General features: G+C 36.8%; 1 protein-coding gene across 1 annotated transcript in view; it reads right to left on the bottom strand.

Annotated features, from left to right (window-relative positions):
• Positions 1-24,890, bottom strand: part of BNC2 (basonuclin 2) — a 280,535-nt gene extending 255,645 nt beyond the window's left edge. The window contains exon 1 of the mRNA XM_018554464.1: positions 24,637-24,890. Within this exon, the coding sequence (XP_018409966.1) occupies positions 24,637-24,732 (96 nt within the window). The 5' untranslated portion in view covers positions 24,733-24,890. The remainder of the gene's footprint in view (positions 1-24,636) is intronic.
• Positions 24,891-26,464: the final 1,574 nt, after the last annotated feature.

The raw sequence follows: 26,464 nt of genomic DNA, 5'->3' as shown, positions 1-26,464 counted from the left end.
TCTCCTCCTGGGCTCACCTAATGGGTTAAAAGGCTAGAGTACATTTGTGACATATAATACTCAGGTCCTTCATGCAATCAACTTTTGCTTGACATGTATTTGCTCATCACAGGACCCACATTACCGCTGGGAAAATGAAGAAAAACCTAAATTAACACTTGACATTCAATATGGTCAAGTCCTTAATTGGCTGGGCTTCCTGAGAAAGCAATTTTCTATTCCCCAAACCGTTCGTGTGTCATGTGTAGAGCTGTGCTCTTGGACATAACTGCTGTCCCTAGCTCACTCTAATGAGAGCAGATGAATTAGAGCTACGTGACACGATTTTAGCAGGGCGCTCCCTCTGTCCCTGTGTCTCTCCCAGTCTTATATTTTATATTCTCCCACTGCTAGTGACAGCTGTGGCTGGTGGTTTATGAGGGGTAGACAATGTCTAACAAATAGTAATGGAAAGAATAGCACTTTTGCATTAAAATCACAATTTCAGGTGCAAGAAAACAGTATTTGCTTCCTCACTTATACAACACCTGAGAAAAGTTACAAATGCTGCAGTTCCTTATTTGATCATGTAGTACAAAAATCTATGCCATCTACATGTTTTATAGGCATCCCGATACACTAATACATCAATAGGTCAATTAGAAGGAGATAGCAGCAGCAGAGGCAACAGTGAAAGAGAAAGATATAGATGGATAGATAGATAGATAGATAGATAGATAGATAGATAGATAGATAGATAGATAGATAGATAGATAGATAGATAGATAGAGATACAAAGATAGAGAATAGATGGATGGATGGATGGATAGATAGATAGATAGATAGATAGATAGATAGATAGATAGATAGATAGATAGATAGGTAGATAGATAGATAGATAGATATATAGATAGATAGATAGATAGATAGATAGATAGATAGATAGATAGATAGATAGATAGATAATATATGGATAGATAGATAGAAATATAGAGAATAGATGGATGAATAGATACATAGATAGATAGATAGATAGATAGATAGAAAGAAAGCTAGAGAATAGATGGCTAGATAGATAAATAGATAGATAGAAAGAAAGAAAACTAGATATATAACAGATGTATAGATAGATAGATAGATAGAAAGATAGATAGATACAAATATAGATAATAGATGGATAGATAGATAGATAGATAGATAGATAGATAGATAGATAGATAGAGAATAGATGGATGAATAGATAAATAGAAAGATAGAGAATAGATGGATAGATAGAGATATATAAAGATAGATAGATAGATAGATAGATAGATAGATAGATAGATACAAAGCTAGAGAATAGATGGATGGATAGATAGATAGATACATTAGATAGATAGACACTGTAGATAGATAGATAGATAGATAGATAGATAGATAGATAGATAGATACTGTAGACAGACAGACAGACAGACAGACAGACATACAGTGATGTTCATCATACAAAAAAAAAGAAATACTAGATTTCACTCTTCAGGCATTCGATATACTATGCATCAAATTATGTAAAATTCAAATTAAATTTATCAACAGGAAAACAAACAGTTAAATAAGACAAAACCAAATTATACCTGAAGAATCTACAGCTACTTGCCCCATAGAGGACTCTTTTGCCATGTTGTGTGCAGTTGTTTCAATAAATGAGACCAAAACACTATGGGCATATGTTTCGGCTGAATAAATGAAGGTAACTGCCACTGTTTACTTGAGTTACTAACAAACACAAAGCAGCCAATTTAGGAAGCAGCCATATGGTCGTACTTTACCATTGCTTTAAAAAATTACAAATGTGTTTAGCACTTTGGTTGCTTCTAGACTCTGAAGTAAGCAGAGCCGCATTTCAAAGGATGAGGAAAAAAAGTCCAATCACCAGACCTATCAAAGTCATGTGACTTACATTTCCACCAATCATAGCATTCTCTACAGTAATATGCAAGAAATACTTTATGGCACACCACAGGTTTCACACTGCAGCCTGCCTTTTATGAATGGTATGCAGGTGTAATGTGTAAACACTTCAGTATCCAGCGTAGAGGAGAGAACGAATAGGGCCCACAGTGTAACAAGGGAAGTCACAAATGCTGTGTGTTTAATAAAAACTGTGTATATTGCCCCAAATAAACCAATCTAGTTAAAACGTTCATTCTATAAATGTCTTTTTCCATTCTAGGTTTGAATTCAATTGGTTATCATAGCACATTACAGCATTTTTAAAGACACTTTATAGGAAAGGCTCACTGGATGGAAAAAAATAATGTTCTGTTTTTTTCATTCACTGGGTATCTTTTAGAAGTCATTTGTCTTAAGGGTTCATAGCTGAATCAAAACCTTGGATTACAAATCCCATATGGAAAGTCCACATGCTAGTTACCAGGTCACTCATGTGAGTCACATTGAAGCTGATTAGTTTTATAAATTGTACCAATATGTTGAAAGGGTTCCTTGGATAGCTACTTCCATCAGAGACCTCCCATTAAAGTATCATGATGAAATATTTACGTAAAAAAAGCTTATGTGAACAACACCAGAGGTTTTTTTTCTCATTAATTCCCAGCAGACATGTTATTAGCGTATTTGTTTCCCGTTTTATATAGCTAAACACCACCATGGCCTTAATTTAACATTGTGCTTCACAAGAACAATAATGACAATTTTTTTTGCCAACCAACAGAAACCATCTTTTACTAGTCTCATGATAGTAAGGTGCTGGTCGCCACTCTTTTTACTGAATGACATGGGTTGGGGCACTCCACTTCCCTTGCAGGACATTCAATGCCACGTAGCTTATTAAAGAGTCATTTTAGAAAAAAACAATCCTCTCGGAGTGCAGTTTGTTGCACCATGTCCTTTCCAAACTGATCCCTGAATGGGAGAGTCTGGGTTCATTATGTAATAGGGAAAGGTGCAGTGTCGGCATCCCTTCAGTAGTAATTACCTCTTATGGAGTATCTCACCAAAAGTGAAATTCCTATTGCAAAAAAAGTCTAAAATGTTCTTTGTATCTTAGTGCAGACTTCTGGGAGAATCAGTTAGCCAATCACAGAAGCAGGAAGTGACATTTCTGGGGACGTTCAACACATCAACTGTTTACAGAATGCCTCCAGGCCACCATATTGCATTGCATTTGTTTGGCAGATTTAGAATAGTACAGCAGCTACAGTTTTAAATAGAAAAGGTAATTTTAATAACATTAAATTATATAAGCTTTATTACTTTCTTAAAGATTTTTTAATTTGTATATATTTTTTTAAATGTAGAAAACATATACAGTACAAGAACTCAGTGCAATAATGTCGCAATTATTTGGTACAGTAATATACATAGCGAGTCACAATCATTGTCATTGTAGCCACCGTACAACTGTACATAAACATACTTCACAAGCCAAACATCAACCCAGTGGCTATCTGCCTCATGCCTTATGCGGAATTTTTTATATTTTTAAACTGGAGTTACCCTTTAAACTGCAAAAAAATGGTGCATATCCATGTGTTTTCTGCAGCAGATGGCAGTGTTTTCACAAGATTAATATTATTATTTTACTTTATATGTTTAAAAGTATACATGCGTCGTTTAGTTGTTAGATAAGCCCCCCCCCCCCCAAAAAAAAAGGCCAGACAGCTAACCATTTTTCCAGAGTCTTCAAAATTTTTTGCAGGGGTGAGGCTGAAAATGGCCCACAGGCCGGTACTTTGAGACCCCTGCTTTACAGTTTTTAGGCTGGGTTCACACCTGAGCATTTTTTTATGCTCGTTTTTCAGCTCATTTTTTTCTGCGTTTTTTTGTTCAGTGAAACGCGTGTTTCACTGGCAGTATGATTTTTTTTAGTTTCACTTTTAAACCTCCCGCCGGCTCTGCCCCCCCGGCGACGCGGCCGCTCGCAAGGGACGTAACCCGGAAGTTGGCAGCCGCCGAAGACACAGCGGGGATCGCGGACAAGGTAAGACCTGTACGCTGTATTCCCGAGTGTGGCTTTGTTAACCCCGATCCACACTCGGGAATACCAATGGAAACGTGCGGCAAAACGCCCCTGTACTTCTTTGGGCGTAGGGCGTTTTGCAGCGCGTTCCTACTCGCTGGAAAACGCCCAGGTGGGAACCATGCCCATAGGCAATCATTGGTTTTCACATGTTGAGCGTTTTACAGCGCTGTAAAACGCCCAGGTGGGAACCAGGACTTACTCCAGTCTATAGATATAACAAGAAAAAACAATGTAGAAAAATAAATAACAAAAAAGGAAACATTCTGTGAAGGTTGAGCAATCTTTGACTGTCGGGACCGCTACAGTATGTTTGGCACTTGTACTTTCTGCCTTGTACCAGGCAGACCTGGTACAAGGCAGGTTCTATTGGAACTAAGTGGTAAGGAGTTAGAGCAATATTATTAGTAAGAAGTGCTGCTAAACTGTGGTTACGTTTTTTGTGTGACTGCCCACAGTTAAAAGTAAAAATGACATTTGGTATGACTGCTGTCTAAAAAAGATTTCTTTTCTTAGCTTGCAATGTTTCAGAGCTTGACATTTTCTGTGATGCAGGTATGTGAATTTCACACATATACGGAATTAGGAATTTACTGAAGGGATTGACTGGGATTCTTTTTCAAAGTTCTGACATAAAAGTAATCCAACTCCATACATTTTTTTTGCACAAAAAAAAACCCAGCAAAAAATCTTCAGAATGTAGTAACATCCATTTTTTAAGGCTTCTTTTCTTTGAGTACTACAGTATTTTTACTCAAAAAGAACTGTGTTGGAAAAGGCCAAGAGTGAACATGATGTACAAAAATGTTTGATGAAAGCATAAACACTGGCAAGCTGACCTCTTCCTTTCTCTGCTGCTGGATCTGTTTCATTTATGGATGGCACAGCATTGTTCAGACTGTCACATTAAGCTTGTTAATGCAATAATGTATTGAAAACATAATTAGATGAGACTTGTACTACTACTACGCAAGGCATGTTTGAATGAGCGAGGAAGTTCTACATGCCAGTGTGCCTGCTTATACTTATTCTGAAATATCAAAAGGAATTTATTATAGTAGGCTTATGGAAATGTCTAGGGGACCTAGCCAACCCCAGTTGGGCCCAGGTGAAAAATGTATGTTAGGAGCATGCAGTCTCCTTGATAATATACCCATCATGATGATATTTTCATTGGTTTCAAGAGTACAGAACAGGCATTTTTAGGTGAACCCAAATGTATGTGTGTGAAGGGGAGGGCTGTGTGATAAACAAACTGAAATATAGGACTGCTGGGAGAAGATGCTATGAGGACCTACCATTAACCTTCATGTTTTAGTGAACTAAATATGAAATTAGCAAGTTTTTGCAAGCTGCTACTTCCATACGCATTTGTTCCTCCATGTGGCAATGCCTTGGCCCGTCGATGGGTCAATTGGTCCTGGGGCATTGCAATGTGAGAGGCAGGGGTTTATGAATGTTCACCACTACCAAAAAATGGAGAAACATGCACACTGTAGGTGTAAATTTAAAATGTAAGTAGAATCTGCTGGCAACTTAAATGTCAGTGTAGGCAAAAAGCTATGCAAAAATGCAAAAATCTACATATTCACAATACTGCCTAGCCTGATGAAACTATATGATTCTGTTCAGCCAGTTTTTAATCCAGGCAGCCCTACAGGACACTATAGAGGGTCCTAAACGATTCCTATTTGTTTACAGCTGGCAAAGCAGCATGATCAAGGTTGTGATTAGAAAGTGACATAACAGTAATTCATTAATTAGATTACACACTGTTTATATGGGTTGGGGTACAATTACCAATGAATGACACATACATATTAATTGCGTTACCATGACACCTGTTACAAAAAGTGTTATAACGTACGTTATGAAGCATGTTGTGGTGTGAAATTAACCCTAAAATATGTCTGTCACTCCTCTAAATATGTTAAAGTTTCAAGCTGAATTTAATGCAGGTACTTGCATGCATATTTAAATACTTCTCTGAGAGTCCTGGGATTCTGTAAGACCTGATAATTATGGCACATCAGACTTCTTCGTCAAGTCTGAATTGAACTATTTCTTACTCAACTTTCTTCTTGCCAATGAGACCATTCCTGGTAGTGAGCGGCCAATATGAAGGTGTGAGTGGGAACAGACCAACTATGGAATCTGGATTGGAATCCTTCTGGAGACTTACTCACTCTGACATATTTGGAGGGCTGACAAGTTTACTTAACTTGGAAGCATCCACTTGATATTCCAAGATAAGTATAAGATATGGTGAAGCTCCTTAATGATCCCAGTAGTAGCTGCAACTTCAGTTATTCCTGCTGCAAATGCATTTCAAGATTGTCTAGTGCACCAATAGTTGGGCAATAGAAACCATGGCTCAGCCCCATGAAAGATAACTTTAAGATGGAACCTTTAATGTCAATTATTTGTGAGGGTTGGGGTACAGGAACCAGTCTTCCTTTTTTTTTAATTCTCTACATAGTGTATGAGTCTTTCCATATCTGTATACATGTGAATATCAATGTGTATGTGTTATTAGAAGAGGGCAAGGTATAGTGTTTCACACTAAATGAACTTCCATATCAGTATAGCCCTTATTCAATTTACACCCAATTACCAGAACTTGGCTAATTTAAAGCTGAACTAAAGGAGCTAAATATGAACTAAAGCATATATAAGCATACATAAAAGCCACAAATTAATGCAGCTCTGTAATCATTAATACATCATTAAATGTATTTTTTTTTAGTACGAGCAGCTTAGGTACCTAATCTGCTATCAGCCTCTGTAAAGCAGATCTCAGAATGGGGGAAGGGAGAAGCTATCTCAGTTATGCTGCAGTGCTTATGAGCTAACAAGGAGCACACTGATAGAAGGAGAGACTGTGTAACAGAAAGGTGAGCTTATCAGTCTGCTGCTTTTCCTTTCACTGTCCAGTCATAGGCTGGCGGAAGCACAAGACCTGTAAGTGTTACCTAGTGACAACAGAGAAATAACAGGTCTTCTGCTATGTCAGACAGGGCTGTGCTGTGTGGCAGAACCGGGTAGTATTCAACACTGTATGGACATACAAATCCTTTGGAAAGTCAAACAGCCCCATATATGCATTTAATCTGTGTAGTTAGCTGTTTCCCTGGGGTTTAGCTTTAATCTACCAACATCACTCCCTGTAGCAAATCCAGATCATTAATGGAATTGTTAACTTTTGCCTTATTATTGCCATACCCTAATACCCTAATGGTAAGCCCCCAAAATACCTAAACCTTGACTGATCTTTAATGGGGAAGGATAAGCACACATATCAGTCTCAGGAATGTAAGAATACTAAAGTTAAAGGCTGGCATTATTGCTACGCTTGCTTTGGTGCTCTGTTTTATTTGCAGTAGCCTGTTTCACCCAAACCTACACCTTCAAATGATAATATACCTTTTTATGTAAAAAAAATAACTTCTGTTAACTGCTAGGCCACGACCTCCTTCATATTCTCTCTCTCCTTCTCTGCTTCCTCCTCTGTCTTTCTGTTTAAAAGACTTTACCAGACACTCCTAAGCTGAAGCTTTTTTTATTGTATATGTATCATCTCCGTCACACTTTCTCCTCATCAGCCATATCTCTCCTTAAACACTGTTAATTCCCCTTGCTTTTTAAATATATATCCAACATTCTTTGGGTTCGACACACTATTTTAGCACATAACATACATATATCACAAGTCTCTCGGGAAAAGGTATAGCACTTTGGGATGAAGACTGATTTAAATTGAAGCACACACATGCATACTTTTTTTTATATAACAATACTTCTGGCAAAGAAAGCTCAGGATAATAGAAAACAGTCATGTATATAAAAAAAAGTTCAAGTTTCAGGATCTAGGTTGCTCTTTCAGCAGAAACTAGTCAGTACTGTTGACGTTGGTTCTATTTTATTGCTGTTTCACATGGAAGGCTTTGTCTTGGATGCCTTATACAAACCATCATGCACTATCATGTTTTTTTGTTTTTCAAACAACCCTTTCCCTTATAGTGTTTCCTTTATTAACCCCCACAATATATAGTACTAGCATTTAATTAACCCGACCAAATCACGCAATGTATACCAGATTGCTTGTATCTGAGTATCCTAATTCATAGCCTATCCAGCTGTTAGATGTTTGTAAATGTTGTTACCTTCTAAATGGTCCAGTAATAGTGTAAATGCTGTTACCTTCTAAATGGTCCAGTAATAGTGATGTGTGCAGATGTCAGGTTCTTCTACATTAAATACAGCATTCATAAATGCCACCATGCAAAATAGAATAGACGTGCATTTTTTTAGATGGAGACTAGTGTGCATGCATGTATAAATATGCTGATTAAATACTGTATACCTTTAAATAGACCTATCAACAAACATTATACCTTAATTTTACCTATATGCCTGACAACAGGCCCTTTTTCTATTTTAAAAGTGATACTGTACTCCCCAGAGAACACGAACCAGGGCATGGGTCAAATGCATCCAAAAATTAAACTGTGTTCCTGTCTGCCTCATATCCAAATGTCTTACAAATTTACCAAATGTGTTTGTATCATGCAAAATGGCCTAGAAACAATCCTAACTGAAAACAATCAGCAGATGCAGAACGTATGGAATGGTATCAATTAACAAATATCTCTGGCAGCATTTTTCTATTTTTTGTACTTATTAAACAGATATGACAAAGCACTTTTAATGGTATATTTAATACATCAAAATCAAGAACATAAGAGAAGTTCATTGTTAGGGTTAAGATACACTTTGGGGCTGATCTATATATCTTCTGTCTGCTGTATAGCTGGGGGAATGCCATTCGCACACAACTACCGCCACTAGATGGTGCTGATGAGCATAGGAATTTCCTATGCTCTTTGGCTCCATCTAGTGGTAATATTGTCCATGCAAACAACATTCACCCAGGTATTCACTGGGCAGAAACTGAAAGATGGTTATGAAGTCCTGGCTGCATGTCTGTGAAAAAGGCTCACTATTGCTGTTTCTGGGGAAAATAGTAGAACTATGCATGTGTGGGAAAGATGGGGCACCCAGGGATTAACTTCTGCAGCAAGGTTTCTTGCTAAATGACATTTTTTAATTAACCAGTGTATAAAGGTTTTTTTGGCCTGCTACAGCTCTGCTTAAATATCATAAGTATCTAATTTTATATCTGTTTGGGCGATGAACAATTAATTCTTGCACTCCCTTTGAAAACAGCAACCTTTTTTTTCCCATTAGATTTTCAAATTCTAAAGACGAACTAACATTAGATAAGGTAACACTCCAGTGGAGTTCTCAGCAAATAAAACAAATAGAAGAAGTTTCATGAATGTACTCATTGTACACTGTTTTTTCATATCCCAGCTTCCAAGTGACAGTCATATGCCACCAGCTGCAGGAGGCATTTCAGCTATGTCAATCGCTGTAATGCAGCATAGGGGCACAGAGGAGCACAGAATTAACCCAATGATTGCTGTAGAACCTCATGAACATCAGGCTGTACAGTGGGATTTTAATTAGTTATCCTATCTAAAATACACTTTATATATTATTTGTATGATGTATATGTATGATATATATATTAGATATAGATATCTAAGATTCTGTTGTTTTCCATTTTAAATAGTGTTTAAAATGTGGACACAGCTTACTTCTCACTCAACTCATTCTGTACAAGCCTCTTTGACTATTATTTTATTGTTCATATATGATTCCTGGCCACTAAGCTATATAAATACTGTATATACTTTAGGATATAAATGGGATCAGATAGCAAGCCTCTGAACATAGTGAATTAAAACCTGCGGGTTGATTTATTAAAAGAGATTAGAATATTCACTTAGCCAAATTAATGTTCACTGAGTTTAGTAAATAGGGTAAAGATATATAAATGTATTAGCCAATGATGTGTAAGAGAAATTAAAAATACAGTATTTTCTTCTACACGACTTGATGACTGAAGTGAACAGAGCTTTGCTAAGTGATCAGTCTCTACTCCTTTAGGATATCAACCCCATTGACTCCTAGCTGCTGACTGCTGTCATTTGACAGTGATCACCTGATACAACATTTATGCCTAAACACTGCTTTAAGCAGATGACTGAGAACAAAAACATAAAAAAACCAAAACAAGATACTACGGTTTTATGCTAGCATAAATTCAGCAAACAATGATGTACTAAATAAGACATTATGACATCATGTCCTGACCTAACTGAAGGGATGTCTTCATATAAAGTATTTCAGAATATTCCAATCAGCTTGTAAGGACCATGGAAATGAACTAGCCATGTTATGAAAGAACAGAGGAGAAGAATCTCCCTTTAACATGCCTGGCATCTGGAGAAGCCTTCAACACATTGCTAAGCATGCAATTTGTGATACTTCAAAGGTGCAAAAGCAGCACAGATGCACTGCAGCTTCTCAGTTCATTAAAAAGTCTGTATCCACTTTACCAGTACAGTATCTACAGTCATTTCCATATTTCTCTAATTCATTACACCAAACAACACTCAATCAGTTAAAACATTAACCTGATCAGTCAGTAAATTTACCAGGGTGATTTTACTAAATGCCTGACATAGCAGAAACTGTGTACATCTTAAGGGGACATTTTATGTAACTTTACCTATTCTGAATGGCTGTTGTGTTGAATATAGATTTCTCTGACTTGACAAAGGATAGTAAATATATAATGTTGTTTTAAGCACTGACAACCCAGTAGTGGTTGCTAAAATAAGTAAGAAAAAAGTGTACCCCAATAAGCCCTGATTTCTTCAGGTAACCTAACCCTTAGAACCCCTTAAATTACACCTTGGCACTTAAAGCACATCTACAGTAAAAAAACAAAAAGTACTGTTGCAGTGGGGCACTGTTGAGTGCTTGTTTTTGTCTAGAGGCTGGAGTTAAGCAGATTTACTTACCTGATCCCTGCTCCTGCGCAGTCAGTGCACTCTCTACTCCCTCTCCACTTTGGCTGGTGGAATGTCCCTCGAAGTCTAATGTGGGTCTATGGAACCTGCATTAGGCGAGATGATGTCAGCGGTCTTTAGACCACCAGAGGGAGAAGAGGCTGCGGGGACCAGTTTACCAGCCCTGAGGGAGCCGGCAAGAGAGGCAATCAGGTAAGTAAATCTGCTTTAATCCAAACCCCCTGCAGGGGTACTTTTTTGTTTTCCTGCAGATGGCCTTTAATATACCCCCTAAAATGTAATCCACAACCTGTCCCTAAAACTCAGCATGTAAACTTACTTTAACACTAACACTAATCCTTAACCTCGCCTAAAAAATTAAAACGCCTAAACTAAACCCTAAAATATAACCTACCACTTAGCACTCAAAATCCTAACTCTAATCTTAACCCTGAACAGAAAACCCTAAAACTAATTTTATGGTAACTCTTGTCCTGACCTCTAACACTAAGTTAACCCTTGTAAACCATGTTTTTCTTGTTCAAATATGGAGCCATCCTGATCTGCGAACAGTACCAAAAGCTCCCTGTCTTCTATACTGGTCCGAAATCATGGCACTGTGTACAACCAATTTGTTGTAAGGTAATTCATGTAAATATGTAAGAAATGTTTTTTTTTCCCATGCTTATATAGCGCTGACACATTATGCGTCGGTCTATTCAGTCTATTCCCCAGAGGTGCTTACTATCTAATCTTGCTACAATGGTCATTCAAGCACAAACATACACATGTTAGGGCAAATTGTCAGCAGTCACTAAGCAGGTTTACTGGTTAAAGAAATCACATGAAAGAGACCCAGGCAAACAGTGGAGGAGCATTCAAATCCAGACATATAGCAATGTCCATTGGAATTTGAACCCAGGACTTCTGTACTACTTTGCAATGGTGTTAACCAGTCAGCCACCGTTCTATCCAAAAAGCAGCAAGAAAAGAAAATCGCAAATTGCAAAACAGTACAACGATGGAATATAATGATTTATGACAATATGTTTAAAGCCTGCTCATAGCTCATTAGCAAAGAAAGAGCTGCAAAGGTAGCGGAGTGTGTGGAGGTGTCAGATGTGGAAGCACCAGGAAATATCAGCATGGGAAGGAATCAGCATTGCCAGTAAGCTCTCATTCATTAAATCTCTTGGCACTCACTTCCTGACTGGTGCAGGCTGCCTCTTTGTGGCAGTATGCTGTGTGATATATTTTCCCATTGCAGGCTTATGAGAACCACTCGCTTATGTGACAGACAAACCCTACTAAACAGCATGTTAGCAACTCAGAAATATAACAGTTAAAATAAACAGTTTGCAATGAAAAAATTACAAGTGTTAGAGTTTTTTGTAACCAAAAATCACATGAATAAAATAATGAGCATACCTTTTGCTACTGCTTATGATGTCAGTGCAAATTAAGTATAAAAGCTTTTCAGATTCTTCAGGGATATAAGTACTGGAAGTTAGGATATTAATATACTAAACATTACTCCACAACAGTCTTTAATTCCTGGTGAGATGGCTCTGCTAAGTATTTATTGAAAATTAGATACCCATTGTCTGATACTGATATTCACAGTGCCAGCATGTCAAAAAATGCAAAAAAAAATGCAAAAAAAAAAGCCTATTTCCTAATTGGTGTCATCTACTTGGTCCAATTGGACACATCTTTTTTAAAGGAACACTAGTAAAAAAAAAACATCTTCACAATCAGGCTGTTATAAAAGTAGCTATTGTCTGACTCAACTAGTTCCAGGGCAATCACCAGAACTGGGGGTATATGGCATGAATCAGGGAATGGCAGCTTCCATGAGAGCTTAATCGCACAGGTCCTTTTTGATAAATTCCCACATACAGATGGTTCAGTTAATTAGCCGTGCTTAATATTAGCGCTCTATTTTTACATTTTATGTATTGCAGCACTGGTCTTTTATATCAGCACACAACATCACAAGGTTCGCTTGACAGAAGGCTGAATCCCCAACATTTAGGGTTAAGAACTTTAGTCAAGGTAATGTACAAATACAAGTCCCTTTATTCATGTATTCCACATAACAGCAAAGTAACCATTTATTCAATTTTATTTAATAAATTAAAGACCAATGATGAAGTGCAAAGTGCAGCAAGCCCTGTAGAAGCCAATTTAAGTGGTATCAAATCTGTACAAAAGATCAGATGGGATGACAAAAGGACAGTTGTGTGCTTTGCCTTGTTAAAACAGCCCAATTAGGTTTTTTGTTTTTTTTAAAAGACCAGAGTATTTATTTTTTTCACAGAATGTTTTACAGAAAAGCAAAAAACAAAGCAAAGTGATTTACAGTACTTGAACCGGATGGAGTACAGCCTTTAAAAATTCTTGTTACAGACATATCAAGCAGAGACTTCCGTCATAACCAAACATTTTAGCATAACAGTATATATATAGTATGCTAAAGTGATTAGAATGTAACAGTTGTGAACAGGTATTTCACATTGGAGAAGATACACTATCGATCTATGCTTGGTATTATACTCTCCAAGTAGTCTGTGCATAACTAAAGCAGATGGTGCAAGAGTAGGGTCACTAAGTCATCCCATTTCAGATCACTTATTTTTGAGAGTGACCTCTAGGGGTGAAGATTAAACTTTGTAAATGTAGGATGGCATTCACATTGTCTACCCAATGGCATGTTGTGTGTGTTGTTGGGGGAGAGGATGGGGTTGAGGAGATAGCCAATGTTGTGCTATTGTTTTTCTGGCTAAGTATAGAGCCCTAGTTACTGGTAATTCCAGATGAGGGTCTCAGGAGGGAGGTTGAAAATGTCAGGGATACCCATCAGGGAAGCAATGGAGATGGGAAGATGGAGATGAAAAGCGTGGTTAATAAGATCAACAACATCTTGCCAGTAGTAAACTAGATTTGGGCACCACCAGAAAATGTGAAAAAGATCCCCCTGTCCTGGGGTGTATCTAGGACATAACAGTGAGTCCCTAAGATAAAGGCAGTACACATCCTTGAATTCAGTATATTGACATCTGAAGGGTTCAATGTTTCAAGTGTTTGCTCATCCATAAAGTAACACAGGTCTTATACCTATGTTTCTTTACAGGTTAGTGTTAATGGGCTTTTTCCCATTAGCCCATTGCCCAGTAATCTTTTGTTTACTATTCAGAGCAGGGTGGACTTTGGGGATATCTAAAAAGCATAGATCCTGGGAGAGAAAACTCTGTTTAGAGCTGCTGGAAGGATTTCCATGTATCAGCAAGGTATATCTGTGACATGCAAGTAATGCCAGTCTGATCCTTCCAGTTCTATTATATCAGTTAGAGATTTATTGGCCTATAAAGAGGTATACTCATCACAGCCCTGATATGCAAGGATTAGTTGCATATGGAAGCAAGTTATGTGATATAAATTGAGACTAGGAAGGTGTATATGTTTAGAAAGGCACCAGCTTCATAAGTAGAAATATCAGTCTTTGAATTTATGAGAAATTATGACAATTTTCTGCTAGGGTCATATAGTAGTGATGAATACCATCCTTCAAAATCCAGTAACTGTGCAGCCAAAAAGTACAGCTAGGGGTTAGGGACCGCCAAGCCCCCTTTCTCACAGGATAAATATAACCTTTCTAATTTATTCTAGGAGGCTTGAATTAAGCTAGAAAAGTTAAAGGGACAGAGTGTCTAAGCTAAAAAAAACATTTTTTTTGAGGATCCATATAGGTGTATTATGAGTAATATTTAAAAAAAATCGGGGAAAAGCCCAATTTTTCTTTTTAATTCTCATTAATTGTTTTTAATATAAACAATTACATATATTAATGAATTTTGTTTTAATAGCGTATTAAGATATGTATTATCATATAATAACAGTAAATTGCTTATTAAACTGCAACTGTTAATTAAATCCATTAGGCAAACAGTTTAACTCTTTAAAAAAAAAAGCAAACTAGAACTTATTGGAGGAGCACATTGTTGAATTATTAGATTAAACAAACTGAGGAAAAGTAACAGTCAATCTAACGTAAAGTCTGCGTTTTCATGGGCCGTAATTGACGCCAAGCTTATATCATGTCAGGCAAGCTGTTCTTCTCTGATCAGCCCCCACTACAGTGTCACGGTGACCTGGCAAACTGCAAAAATCTTTTTGCTGGTGCTTAGTGTCTGGCAGTCCTTTCTTTACCTCTCTCCATAGGAGATTATCCCTGTAAACTACTCAGAGATTCCCCTACCGGCTTATCATCAGTCATACTGTTTTCTCCTTGGCGTACACAAAGTTAAGAGTGCTATGATAAAAGAAGTGCTGAGCTGGAGAAACATGCAATAACCTAGCCTTAATTGTATGCAACTCTTAACACTGCTACTCTTTACTACTGTTTAATATACCCAATAAAATGACCTTAAAAACAAACACATTTCTTTTTGTAAAGGTCGCAACAATTTCATTATCACACTTAATGATCCTTCTTGACCATGCCCAAAACACCTGCAAGGTAACTATAGGTAGATAGACAAACAGAACAGGGTACAAGGGCCAGAATACCTTTCTCTATTATTGAAGCAATACAAATACCAACTGTGTTCATCTTCATTTACATGTACTAATGTCAGTTTGTGAACATAAACTAAGCAACGGCCCCTGCAATGTGGGTGAGCATGTGCCAAATGGGTACTTCTGTGTGTACGAATATATGTATTTTTTTAGATATAATATAATTGTCTATTTTTAGTACTTGCAAGGTGCAAGTCTTAATGTCCAACAAAATATTCTGAGATTATTTTTCAGCATGCAATTATATGCAAACAATGTTAATTTCAAAGACACAGAGGAATAGAGGAAGACAGAAGAGGAGAAGGGATTTCCTGTGAAAAAAAAATAGAATGTCATAAAAAGCCACGGAAAAAACAAACAGCACGTGGAAACTGGTTTAACTGAGTGGCGGAGATAGTTTGTTTAGTTTGAAAGGAAGCTGAGGTAATATAATGCCTTCATGACAAGCCCTTGTAAAGTCTACAGTGGGGTATGATGTTGCATTTAACTCTTCTGCTAACAGAAATAAGCTGAATGAACAACCACAATGGCAGCTCCACAAATTGGTATGTTTACTTCTTATGCATGTGAGAAGAAAAGGTTGACTGCCTCATGCGTATGTTGATAGATCAACTGTACCGAATGACATAGGAGCAGGATATAGGAACAGTCTGAGCACTACATTGTTTATGGAAATCTGTGTGGCCTAACCGAAGCTGCACGTAAAGCTTGTTATATAAGCAAACAGCAGACAAATAGTTAAATAAAGTAAAATTGTTTTGGTTTGCAAAAGAAGTCTGTCCCAACCAGAAGTTTGTTTCAGCACCAGCATAGATTAAACTACTTACTGAGAAATCAGAATGCATTTCAATACCAACAAGTAGTTAATAGCATATGACTATTGATTAAAACTGTCAAGTCAGGAATGATGCAACAGACTAAACATAACTGCAAACAGTATGACAAACATCAGATTGCCTTAGATTGCACTGTACTTATTTACCTCTTTTTGTTTTTTAATTCCTTTCACTCCACAGAAATTATATGGCAATGGAGGCACTACTTTCCAAAGAATGCTATATAATCAATGGTACGATTTTCTGCATTATCATTTATTTTGTTGTCAGTTAATACACTTGATTTATATACCAATTAAGAAAAACAAAACAAATGTGTGGTCCTATCTCTTCTCATTGTTTTGTGATATTACATTTCTGGGGGATAATAAAATACATTTGGATTTGTAAACCAGTTCTATTTCAATACAAGAAAAGTCACAAACTATTTTCCTATGCCTAGTCGATATACCACTGTCTACACTGGTACAAGTTTAAATGCATCGATAGTACAGGAAGGTGAGCGATTATCTAAAATTCTCAGAGATTACCTGAAAATAAAGTATCTTCATTTGTCTTGTTTAAAAAACATATTTAATAACATATTTACAAATAATATCCAATGTTTTTCCTATGCTGACACATATGAGTGAGTGTCTGTGTGCGGTTGTGTTGTTAGATCGTTCCTGAACAGCAGCAGTTGTTCTTTCCTTTTTTCTAATCTGGTTAACAGGTGCCAATCCTATTCCAGGATATCTGAAATGTTCATTCTAGGGTCCAGAGGGTCTGTAAATTCAAACAAGAGTATTTCCATGTTCCTTTCCAGAAACAAGTAGGCCCATACGCAGAACATTTTCTGTATAATCTGTATTACAAAGCATGTCCACAGAGGCAACAGTTATTCTTACTGAGGTATGTATTTGCTGAGTGCCGAAGCAAATATTTTTTGCTACATGTTAACACAAAAGTACCAGCAAATGGGCTAGATCTCTGCAAAGTGAAGGCTACCTGCATTGCAAAAACAAAAATCCTAGTATGCATACAAGCAGACTGTTCTGTAAACATTGTATAAGACAACTATTGCATTTTGCAGTCTTCAATTTTGCAGTATGTTTGTGAAATATGACAACTGTCCAAGCAACCAACCTACTGACCATACAGACAACAAGTCTCTATTTTGTTCTTTGTAATGACATCAATTTTATGGTCCAACTTTGAACAATTTTGTGTGCTAGCGATCATCTTATGTCATCCTTCTGAATAAGATCTAAGGCGCTTTGCTTTGTTGTATGTGCTTTCGGCATATTACCTCCAAGGAGAATACAGCAGACTGATCAGTGCACATAGTAGCAAGCATATGTCACCTGTGCTCCTAACTGAGCAGCAATAACATTTGTGAATACAGGTAGGCAGGTCATTTTTTCAGTTCCAATTCTTCATTAGAACATTACTATTATCAACATAATTAACTTTCTACTAATATACTTGTAAATCCAGCTGTGGAGGTGGAGGCAGTGATATATGCAGAATACCATAAAAAAACAAGATAAATGATGTGAGTCACCAGGCATGAGAAAAATACACTGTGATAACCATTGCAATGAATTTAAAGAGACAATGGGGATGCACAAGAAAAGCACTGATAACTGGCATTGTATCAGGTCACAACCTAACTTGTCAATTACAAAAAGTTCCACTACATATACCTGTTAAAGTGCTTTTTTTTTTTTTTAAGAGACACTGGAATCAAGTTGCGTCACAAGGCCAACTAATGCTGCAGTAAAAATACGATTTTATGTTACATATACTCTCATGATGGTCTATACATCAAGATCAAGCAAAGAAAAACTCCATGGGGTGTGGTGAAAGGGGGAGGAATCTAAATATGGTAAGTTAAAAGAAGGATAATGAGTAGAGATTATCTGGAAAAAAGAAAAGTAGAAAGGAAAGAGTAGCGCTGGGGAGGAGTAAATATTTACACCACTGCAGCACATCTGATAGACTGATACATCTATAGGTATGTAATTCTTCAGTAACCTTTTGACAGACACTCCTTTAACCAAAGCACCATTTAGTTCTATCTCTCTAAAAATACACTGAGGCAGCTGAACATCACATATCATACACAGACCAGTATTATTGATGCCAGTTCATCAAATACATAATGAGAAATGTATTCATGTCAAATAGGAAGCATACACCCAAACAACACAAAAACTTTACAGTGCATCAAAATCGAGTGATGCTGTTCCTAGAAATGTTTCCTACCTGTGGAGCCCATACATTACTTCAGGAAAAAGATAACTGTAACTGCTGCCTACTGCATGACTGTGCGGCTAGATTCAAATGACACCATCAGTGCAAGCTGTCAGACGAACTGCTGTAATCTCAACATTTAGCATCAGATGGTAATACAATAAGAAATAAGAACTCAGAAACAAAGTTACATGTTCTGCTGAAAGAAATACATATCTGCAAACAGATCCAAAAAAATACTGTTCTAATGATTTCATTTAACTTGATATCTACAATGAACAAGAATCTAATTCCACATCTCTAAGTTTTCAATATATGTTTTAGATTAATGTGCAGAGTGCCAGAGAAGCTGTTATTTAAAAAATTAATGACGTATTCAAGCATAAATGAGCAAAAATACTGTTAAAAAAGTAGTAAAAATTTGCATATGGCTTGTAGCAGCCTGCAGTGGTAACGATCTGTCAGTTAGACGTCTCATGTCATTTCTTTTGTCAGCAAGTACAACATGAAAAGCTAGGACTAGTGGCAACTGAGTAATTTAATGGCAATGTACAGCGCTTCACAAAAAGGATACTAATATAACCTGCCATTGCGAGACTTTATCTTGTCACTGAAGTGTGATGGGACTAGAGAGAACACACACTGACTTAAATTCCTCTCTAAGGAGATTTTAATTAAATGACATACAACCTTCTGTTCTATTATAATAAACAGTGTATGATGGAGTATCTCTCCTAATGCAGTTTAAAAGACAGTGATTTCAAGTTTTATTTTCTTTTAGCTTACTGTGACTTAAACGCGTATATGATAAAATAAAAAGAAATGTAGTTTTTCCTCAATGATAACTCATGTCCTATACTAGTAATAGGTAATATGCATAACTAGATAGAGGTAAGATGAGAGGTAGCCTGATCACCTGTTCTCATTTATAAAGGACAGGGAAAAAAATTACATTAAACAGTAAACAAAACAAAAAAAATGCTTTTATTTCTAAGCCAATCAAATTCAATTAATGTAATCAGCAAATTACCTGCTAAATAGATGTTGAATTTGGTTTGTGGTTATGGCATTGGACTTATATATTGGCTTTAAGGCAGTGTTATCCGTCTGACATTTGAATGGGAAGGTTCATGTCAACAGACAGCAGTTATGGAAACGCATGTAAAAATCAATATAATGCAAATTAAATAAAATTATTTTTAAAAAATTATTAGGTGAGCTAAGTAGAAAATAAATATATTTCTACTGAGATCTTACTGACAAGCCAGACAATTATGTTGTCTTTTTATTATTAGTTGAACATGCACGTAATAAACACTTGAAATTGTGTGAAATTGTAAAAATGACAATTAAAAGGTAATTAAACAGCACACATTCGCAAGGGAGAACGAAATATGCATTCAGAAATTAGTCCACATTTGCCGGCAATAGAATGCAGGAAAATTCTTACTGCAAATAGAAAGTGATTGGAATTTTTAACATCAAGATGAACTTTAATGCAATGTAAACTTTGATTTGGAAAACTAAATAAATATGCGTGAACATAATACATAAAAAAATTACTGAAATGTGTGCAACGGAGAACGAGTTGCAGCCATAATTCAGATGCAAAAATGTATGGTGTAGAAATGTTTTAATTTTTTTTTGCAAAGTGTATACTTTATCCTGCTTTACATTTTCACATTGAAGCCTAAATATCGCTGCTGCATCTTTTGATAGGTTGCATTCTAGCTTAAAGATGAAATGTTATCCTCCTTAATATAAGGATGATGTTCAAAAACCCATTCAGATGGACATTTATAATAAAAGAACATCATAATATTATTAAATATTTTTCTCTTGGCAAAAACTTTCTTGATACTGTACAGCTTAACTTTTTGTTAATGCAGGTTTTCGCAGTGATTATAATACATCTTTCTACAAAGGGAGTGTTTAACCTTTTCATGGTTTGAAGCACCTGCACCATTCAACAGAAGCTCTGTAGCTATTAAAGGGTTTACAAGCACGCTACGCATGCCTTAAGTAGGCCACTGAACATTACACTAGGCTGCATTCCAGTCTGGCAAATAATGGGTCACTGCAGTATATCAGGTTTAATTAACTGGACTTAAATTTATAGGAATAGCCAGTTTGGGTTGCATTCCTGAATATATTTCACTGTTCAAAACTCATTCATAAAAATGTAAGATTATTAGTATGTTACCTGTAAGATATATTACATGTACGTGTTCACTGTAGGTATTGCATATGTTTTCTTTTACTTTTATAACTCCTACACTTCACTTTCTTTTCTGCTTACTCTACTTATTTATTTGAATTGTCAATTCAGATGTTTAACAATTTCCTACTAGTTATCTATTTTAATTAATTTTAAAAGAAGAACAAGTCACTGGCCATCTATTTTAACAGTAATACATATGACCAATGAATGAATACTTAAAAACTGTTTGTGTGTTTATATTTAACGTACATACCACTATGTCTTACAAATTTGCTTCTATTCATTAATTGGTTATGACTACATTTCAAATAGTATACAAAGTGACTGAGCACTAGTCTTGATCACTTTGAGCTTAAACAGTTGATAAAGCAAAATGTAGCTACATAAAATAGAGCTCTCATTTTAGCTAACTTGTAAGATGTGACAGTCTTAACAGGTACTTAACAAAACTATGAATAAAAGGAATAGTACTAAAGCAAACAGCATATTTTATTAAAATGCTGTAAATAAATATATTCGATAATCATTAATGTAAAAACTTTGGGTTTTTTGCTGCCATCTATCACATGCCAGGTCTGGTTCCTGCTCTTCTCATACTCCTCTCTGCTATTTGCTTCGCATACCTCTGCCAGATGAAGGCAAAAAGGGTTGGGGTGATCAGGCATAAGTCAGGGAAGGACATGCAAGCAGTTTCTGGTCATTCTCTACTTGTCATCGATCAAAGTGACCCCAAACAACTGCCTTCAAACACAGTTCACAAAAATGCCCTTTCAGGTTATCAGTTATTTTGGTGCTGAAAAAAAGTCACTGCACTAAAGCAGATGATGAGTTGTGATACTTTAAAGATGTTGCCTACAGTTCTACATATAAAAACAAAGTAAGGCCCAGCTATCTTTCACTTTATATCTTGCACTGTTAATTTACTTTGAAGGAAAAAAAATCTAAATTTGACTTGTTCAGGAAGGCATCCATGTCTTGATGAGCTATTAACTTTTAATGATTCCATTTGTATTTTCAAAGCACACTTACAGTAAAGGATGAACACATTTACTGAAGATGTGCAGTGCACTGAATGGGACTAGTTGAGCATGCTAATCTGAAGTAATGTGCTTATTTGTGACTTTAGAACAGTGCCATTAACATCAATTTTGTGGCTGCATTGCCTGCTTTGCACTGTGTAACCTGACTTTTATATTGAGCCAAGTTGCTGTTTCACAGAGTTTGAAAGTAATTTTCCCAACAAGCAGCGGGATGAAGAATGATTAAAAAGTGATGTTTTGCTACTCAGACACCTGAAGGAAAGCAGTTACTTGGTGCATTATATTTCTTTTGCTAGATTTTAAGTATTGGCAGATGACAGCTGTGAATTATGTACTGTATGTATTTCCCAAACAATTAATCAAACTAATCTGTTAAAAATTCCTTTGTAACCAATACATTTGCTGGAGCTGGCATCAGAATTCTGGAGGATACACCTGATGGAATGCAGATAAGCAGTTAAGGTTCCATCAGTTTGCTCAACTGAAAACAGGTCTACATTGCAAAGAGTATGTATTAAGTGCCTGTATAGGCGGAAAAAAAAAAAAATGAGTGACCTTTAAAAAAAAAAAAAAAATTAAATACAAATATATTTTGCTAGGTTTTTATGTAGTAACACATTAATGGCACTATTACTTTTAAAAAGTATTAATTTGGAGATGCTTTAAATGAAAAAAAAAGCTCAAAGTGTTTAAACATGTGTCCAGGATTAATGCACAAGATTGTTGTAGACTGCCAAAACATGAGTAGCGAATTATTAAAGCCATAATAAAGGCTGTCCCAATTCTCTCAGCTTTTTAATCTCTGAAACCGGAACAAATTTAGGAAGGCTTCCTTTCACACCACAATCCCTAATTTACATGTTTGTTTACGTTAGGTATTTCTTTTTCAGCGTTGCAGAGACGGCAGGCTTTTAAATTTATTTATCTCGTTTCTAATGCCAAACAGGCAATCGTTCACGCTGTCCTTGTGGCTCAATAGCCATTTATCAATTGATCATTATTTGGAGTCAATTCTGTTAACTCCTCTTCAAAATTACACTCTTTCTGTTGATTAAAGTGGGCCTATGATAAAGTCTGTGAAAGCACATTACCTGTCTTTGCAGAACTTTCTATATGTTAACCATCTGTTTGCTGCTTTAATTTGGTAAAAATTAAAACACTTTAGATGATCAGGTCTGAACCTGCAGATGTATGAAGAGTTCATACAAAGAGTGTGAAGACAGATACATAGATAGATAGATAGATAGATAGATAGATAGATAGATAGCGTATGTATGTAGTATGCTGTTGTTGTTGTTGTTGTTGCTGCAGTAGTGTTGTTACCTTTACGGTTTATGTCCAAATTAAAGAACTACTGTTTCAGCTCACGTCCATGTTCGTTAGTGATTCATATCAGCTTACAGTATTATCAGCAGTAATCAGGGTCCCTCTACAGGAGATACCAAAATATGCCTTGTTAAAAAGCTTGCTTTAGCCAAAACTAGAGTCCTCACAATATAGAAGTTGTAGACTGATACTGCTTTTTCTAAGTTTCCCTAATAACACATTGCCCTTTCATAGCAAATAAAAGTTACTAAAAAGTTAATTTTATACATTTATATGTAAAATGAATTGTATGACATATGCTTATTTGGTATTAAATGTAGTCCTTTTTGGATTACAAACATAATGCTAGGTGTGCAGTTCTGAATCAGGCATCCACTACGCTGTTTATATTCTTCACTAAGGAGGCAAGATAAGAAGTAAAATGCTTTTGATAGACTTTAGCATAAGTTTGGTTCTTGCCCAAGAGATAAAGTTAGCTGTATATTTTTTCTAACTTCTTTTTAAGACAAGCACTGTAGGATGGTGCAGAGAAGATGCAGCCGGCTGCCTACGTATCACCATGTGCATGGTACAGAGACACCGGCTTGTGTGATTAATTATCAGTTGTTACTGGTCTCGCAATAACATTTCAGCTTTCCCGTCAATAGCAGCATACCAAGATGCCTTTAAGGCGGCCCCCAGTGCAGGAAAAGCTCTAGGGAAGACGCCAAGACACAGTCTTGCTTGCAGTGTTAGTGAGTGAAGAAGGGGGAGAAAAAAGTGCCTGTGTATATGTCTTGAAGAATGCAAGAGACACTGACTTGGAAATGGGTAAAGAATAAAAAACCCTGGAAAAGCTAAATAAACTGAAAATAATGGGGGGAAAAAAGCAAGACTGAAAATAAAGGAGAGCAGCTTAACTGACTTAGCTATCACCCATCCGCTCTGTGCCGTGAGCAGTTTAAACAGCACAGCAGTTCAGCTCATCTGAGAACTGGGGGAAGCTGTGTTCAACCACATGAAGTCAATTAAGATCCTAGGAGAGGGGCCCCTCAAATTTCTATCACTGCGAAATCAGGGAAAGGAAGGAGGAAAGAGTGGATGTGGTTTTAATTCCAGTTTTGATTACTTTCGCAGAAAGGATGCTACGGGCTAATTGTTTTGCATTTCATCTAAATTTCACTTGGTTTTTCACTTTCCTCTCTCCGAACAACACTGAAAGAGACGCAGGTAAACCGGTCTCTGAAGTAACATTACATTTACAAGTAAGCCCTGTTTCTTGCTTAGTAGAAAAGGAAACAAATTCCAAAAAAAAAGAACCTGCAAAGCTAGCTAAAAACAGAACTGGAGAAAGCAGCGTGATAAATTACCACTTCACAAAAAAAAAGTAGCAAAGAAAGACAAATAAAAAATGTCATAACATAAATGAAAAGTACATTGTCATTGTCAATTCAAACGCCAACTTCATTTGTGTAAGCGAAAAAGTAAAAAGGATGCACTCACCTGTTGGGACATTCTGAAAAGAAGATTGGCATCACAGTTTTGCCATGCCCCCATGTACCCAGGCTCGCTTGTCGGCGTCCTCCTTCCGAACTGCATGGAGTTGTCAGGACAAGAGTCTCTGAATGCCCGGTCTCTCGCCCTCCTGTCTCGCTGTCTGTCTCTCAGTATGTCTCTTTCTCTCACATCCACTTCTGCCTCTTCTGACTGTAAAGTGAAGGTGGATTTTTGAGTTTCTTGGCATTCAGTAGCACAAGTGTGGAGTAGTTACAGAGCTGCATGTAGACTGCATTTCATTTAGAGAAAGAGAGTAAAAAAAGGCTAGGAGAGGATGAGGAAGAGGGTGGGTGGGAGTTGAAGTAGTAAGGAGGGATGTGCTGCTGATGGTGGGGGGGTGAGAGATGCAAAGCTTATTTTGCACCTTCCTCACAGATACCCCTATCATTTATGCATGGATTGTGACTCCCCAAGGCTCCTCTTTGCTCAGCCTAACAGCTGCCTGTCAGGTGTGCATGTAGCACTAAAAGAGGGAAAAAAACTGCCTGAGACCCAAGAAGCAGCTTTAAGGATGTCACTGGCTAGAAGAGCACAGAGTCAACTGCACTGCTCCACTGTCAGGCACCAAATGACATCCTGCACTAACCTCTCTCAGCCTACAGATACCCATATACACAGACACGCGCACACACACACACACAGTCACTGATCACAGGCACTTGGGAGGGAAAGGGCTCTGGCCCTTTCTAACAGCCTTTCTCATTCTATCTCCTGCTTTTCTTCAATGAAACCTCAAATAAAGAAAGCCACATCTGACAATTGTCACTGCCACACACACCTCTTTGTACTCTCATTTTTTTTTATTTTTTTTTACTTCTTTCTGACCCTACATAAAAAAAAAGAAGAATCAAATTTAAAATAAAATCTAGCAAGTTGGCAACGACAATGTTGAAATATTTCACTGATTTACTTGGTGCCAAGCTGTCAATATACATGATTTAAACCGAGACTAAATAAGGTACAGAAACAGGCGGTGGAACTTTTTCATTTTTTTAAGCCGGACGATCTGTCCCATACATTCTATTTGCGCTCCCACTTCTGAAGTCAGAAGCTGAAAGGTTTTATTCGTTTATCCATAAAAAAGAAAAAGGCGCACACCGTAATAAAAATCATCTCTGATTTTATACACATGTAACGACAGATCGAAGCGCAAACGATGTAGTCACAATAAATGAAAAAATAGGAAATGAATGAAGAAAAAAAACGTGTGCTTGAAGTCAATGCAGTAATGAAAGGGTTAAACTCCTGACCCTGGTTATACCTTTAGCCTCATAATGTCCCAGACACCACCGAAAGCAAGGCAAGCCATAGAAAAAGCTCTTCTAAAAGTTCTTTCAGAAAAGAGAGTCAAAGTAGATTTGTCTGGTAATAAAACAAAGCAGACATGCAATAGGACAAATGGACCAAAAAAGCACCACTTTCGCTCCCTGTCTTCAACATAACAATAAAGCTAGCATCCACCGTCTGTAAAACAAACAAAGACAGGGGCAAAGAGCTTGTGTGACTGCTCGGTGTCATTAGTACACAATGAGGAGAGATGAGAAAACCTACACTGTGTTGACACAAATGTGCCTTACTCTCCCTATCCGACAGCTCTTGAAAGCTTTTCTGTTAAACTTTCCTTCAGTTCACCACCACCATTAAGCGCACACACACACACACACTTACACACAGATAAACGCACGCATACACAAAAATAAGTCTGAGCTCATTGCATTGTGTACCAATATTAAGTGAAATAACAAATACTGATAAACATTAACTGTAGTATAAA

Source organism: Nanorana parkeri, unplaced genomic scaffold, assembly GCF_000935625.1.
Source record: "Nanorana parkeri isolate BGI_ZX_2015 unplaced genomic scaffold, ASM93562v1 scaffold160, whole genome shotgun sequence".
Lineage (NCBI taxonomy): Eukaryota > Metazoa > Chordata > Amphibia > Anura > Dicroglossidae > Nanorana > Nanorana parkeri.
Note: the sequence above shows the minus strand (reverse complement) of the source record. Positions and strands in the feature narration are given on the sequence as shown.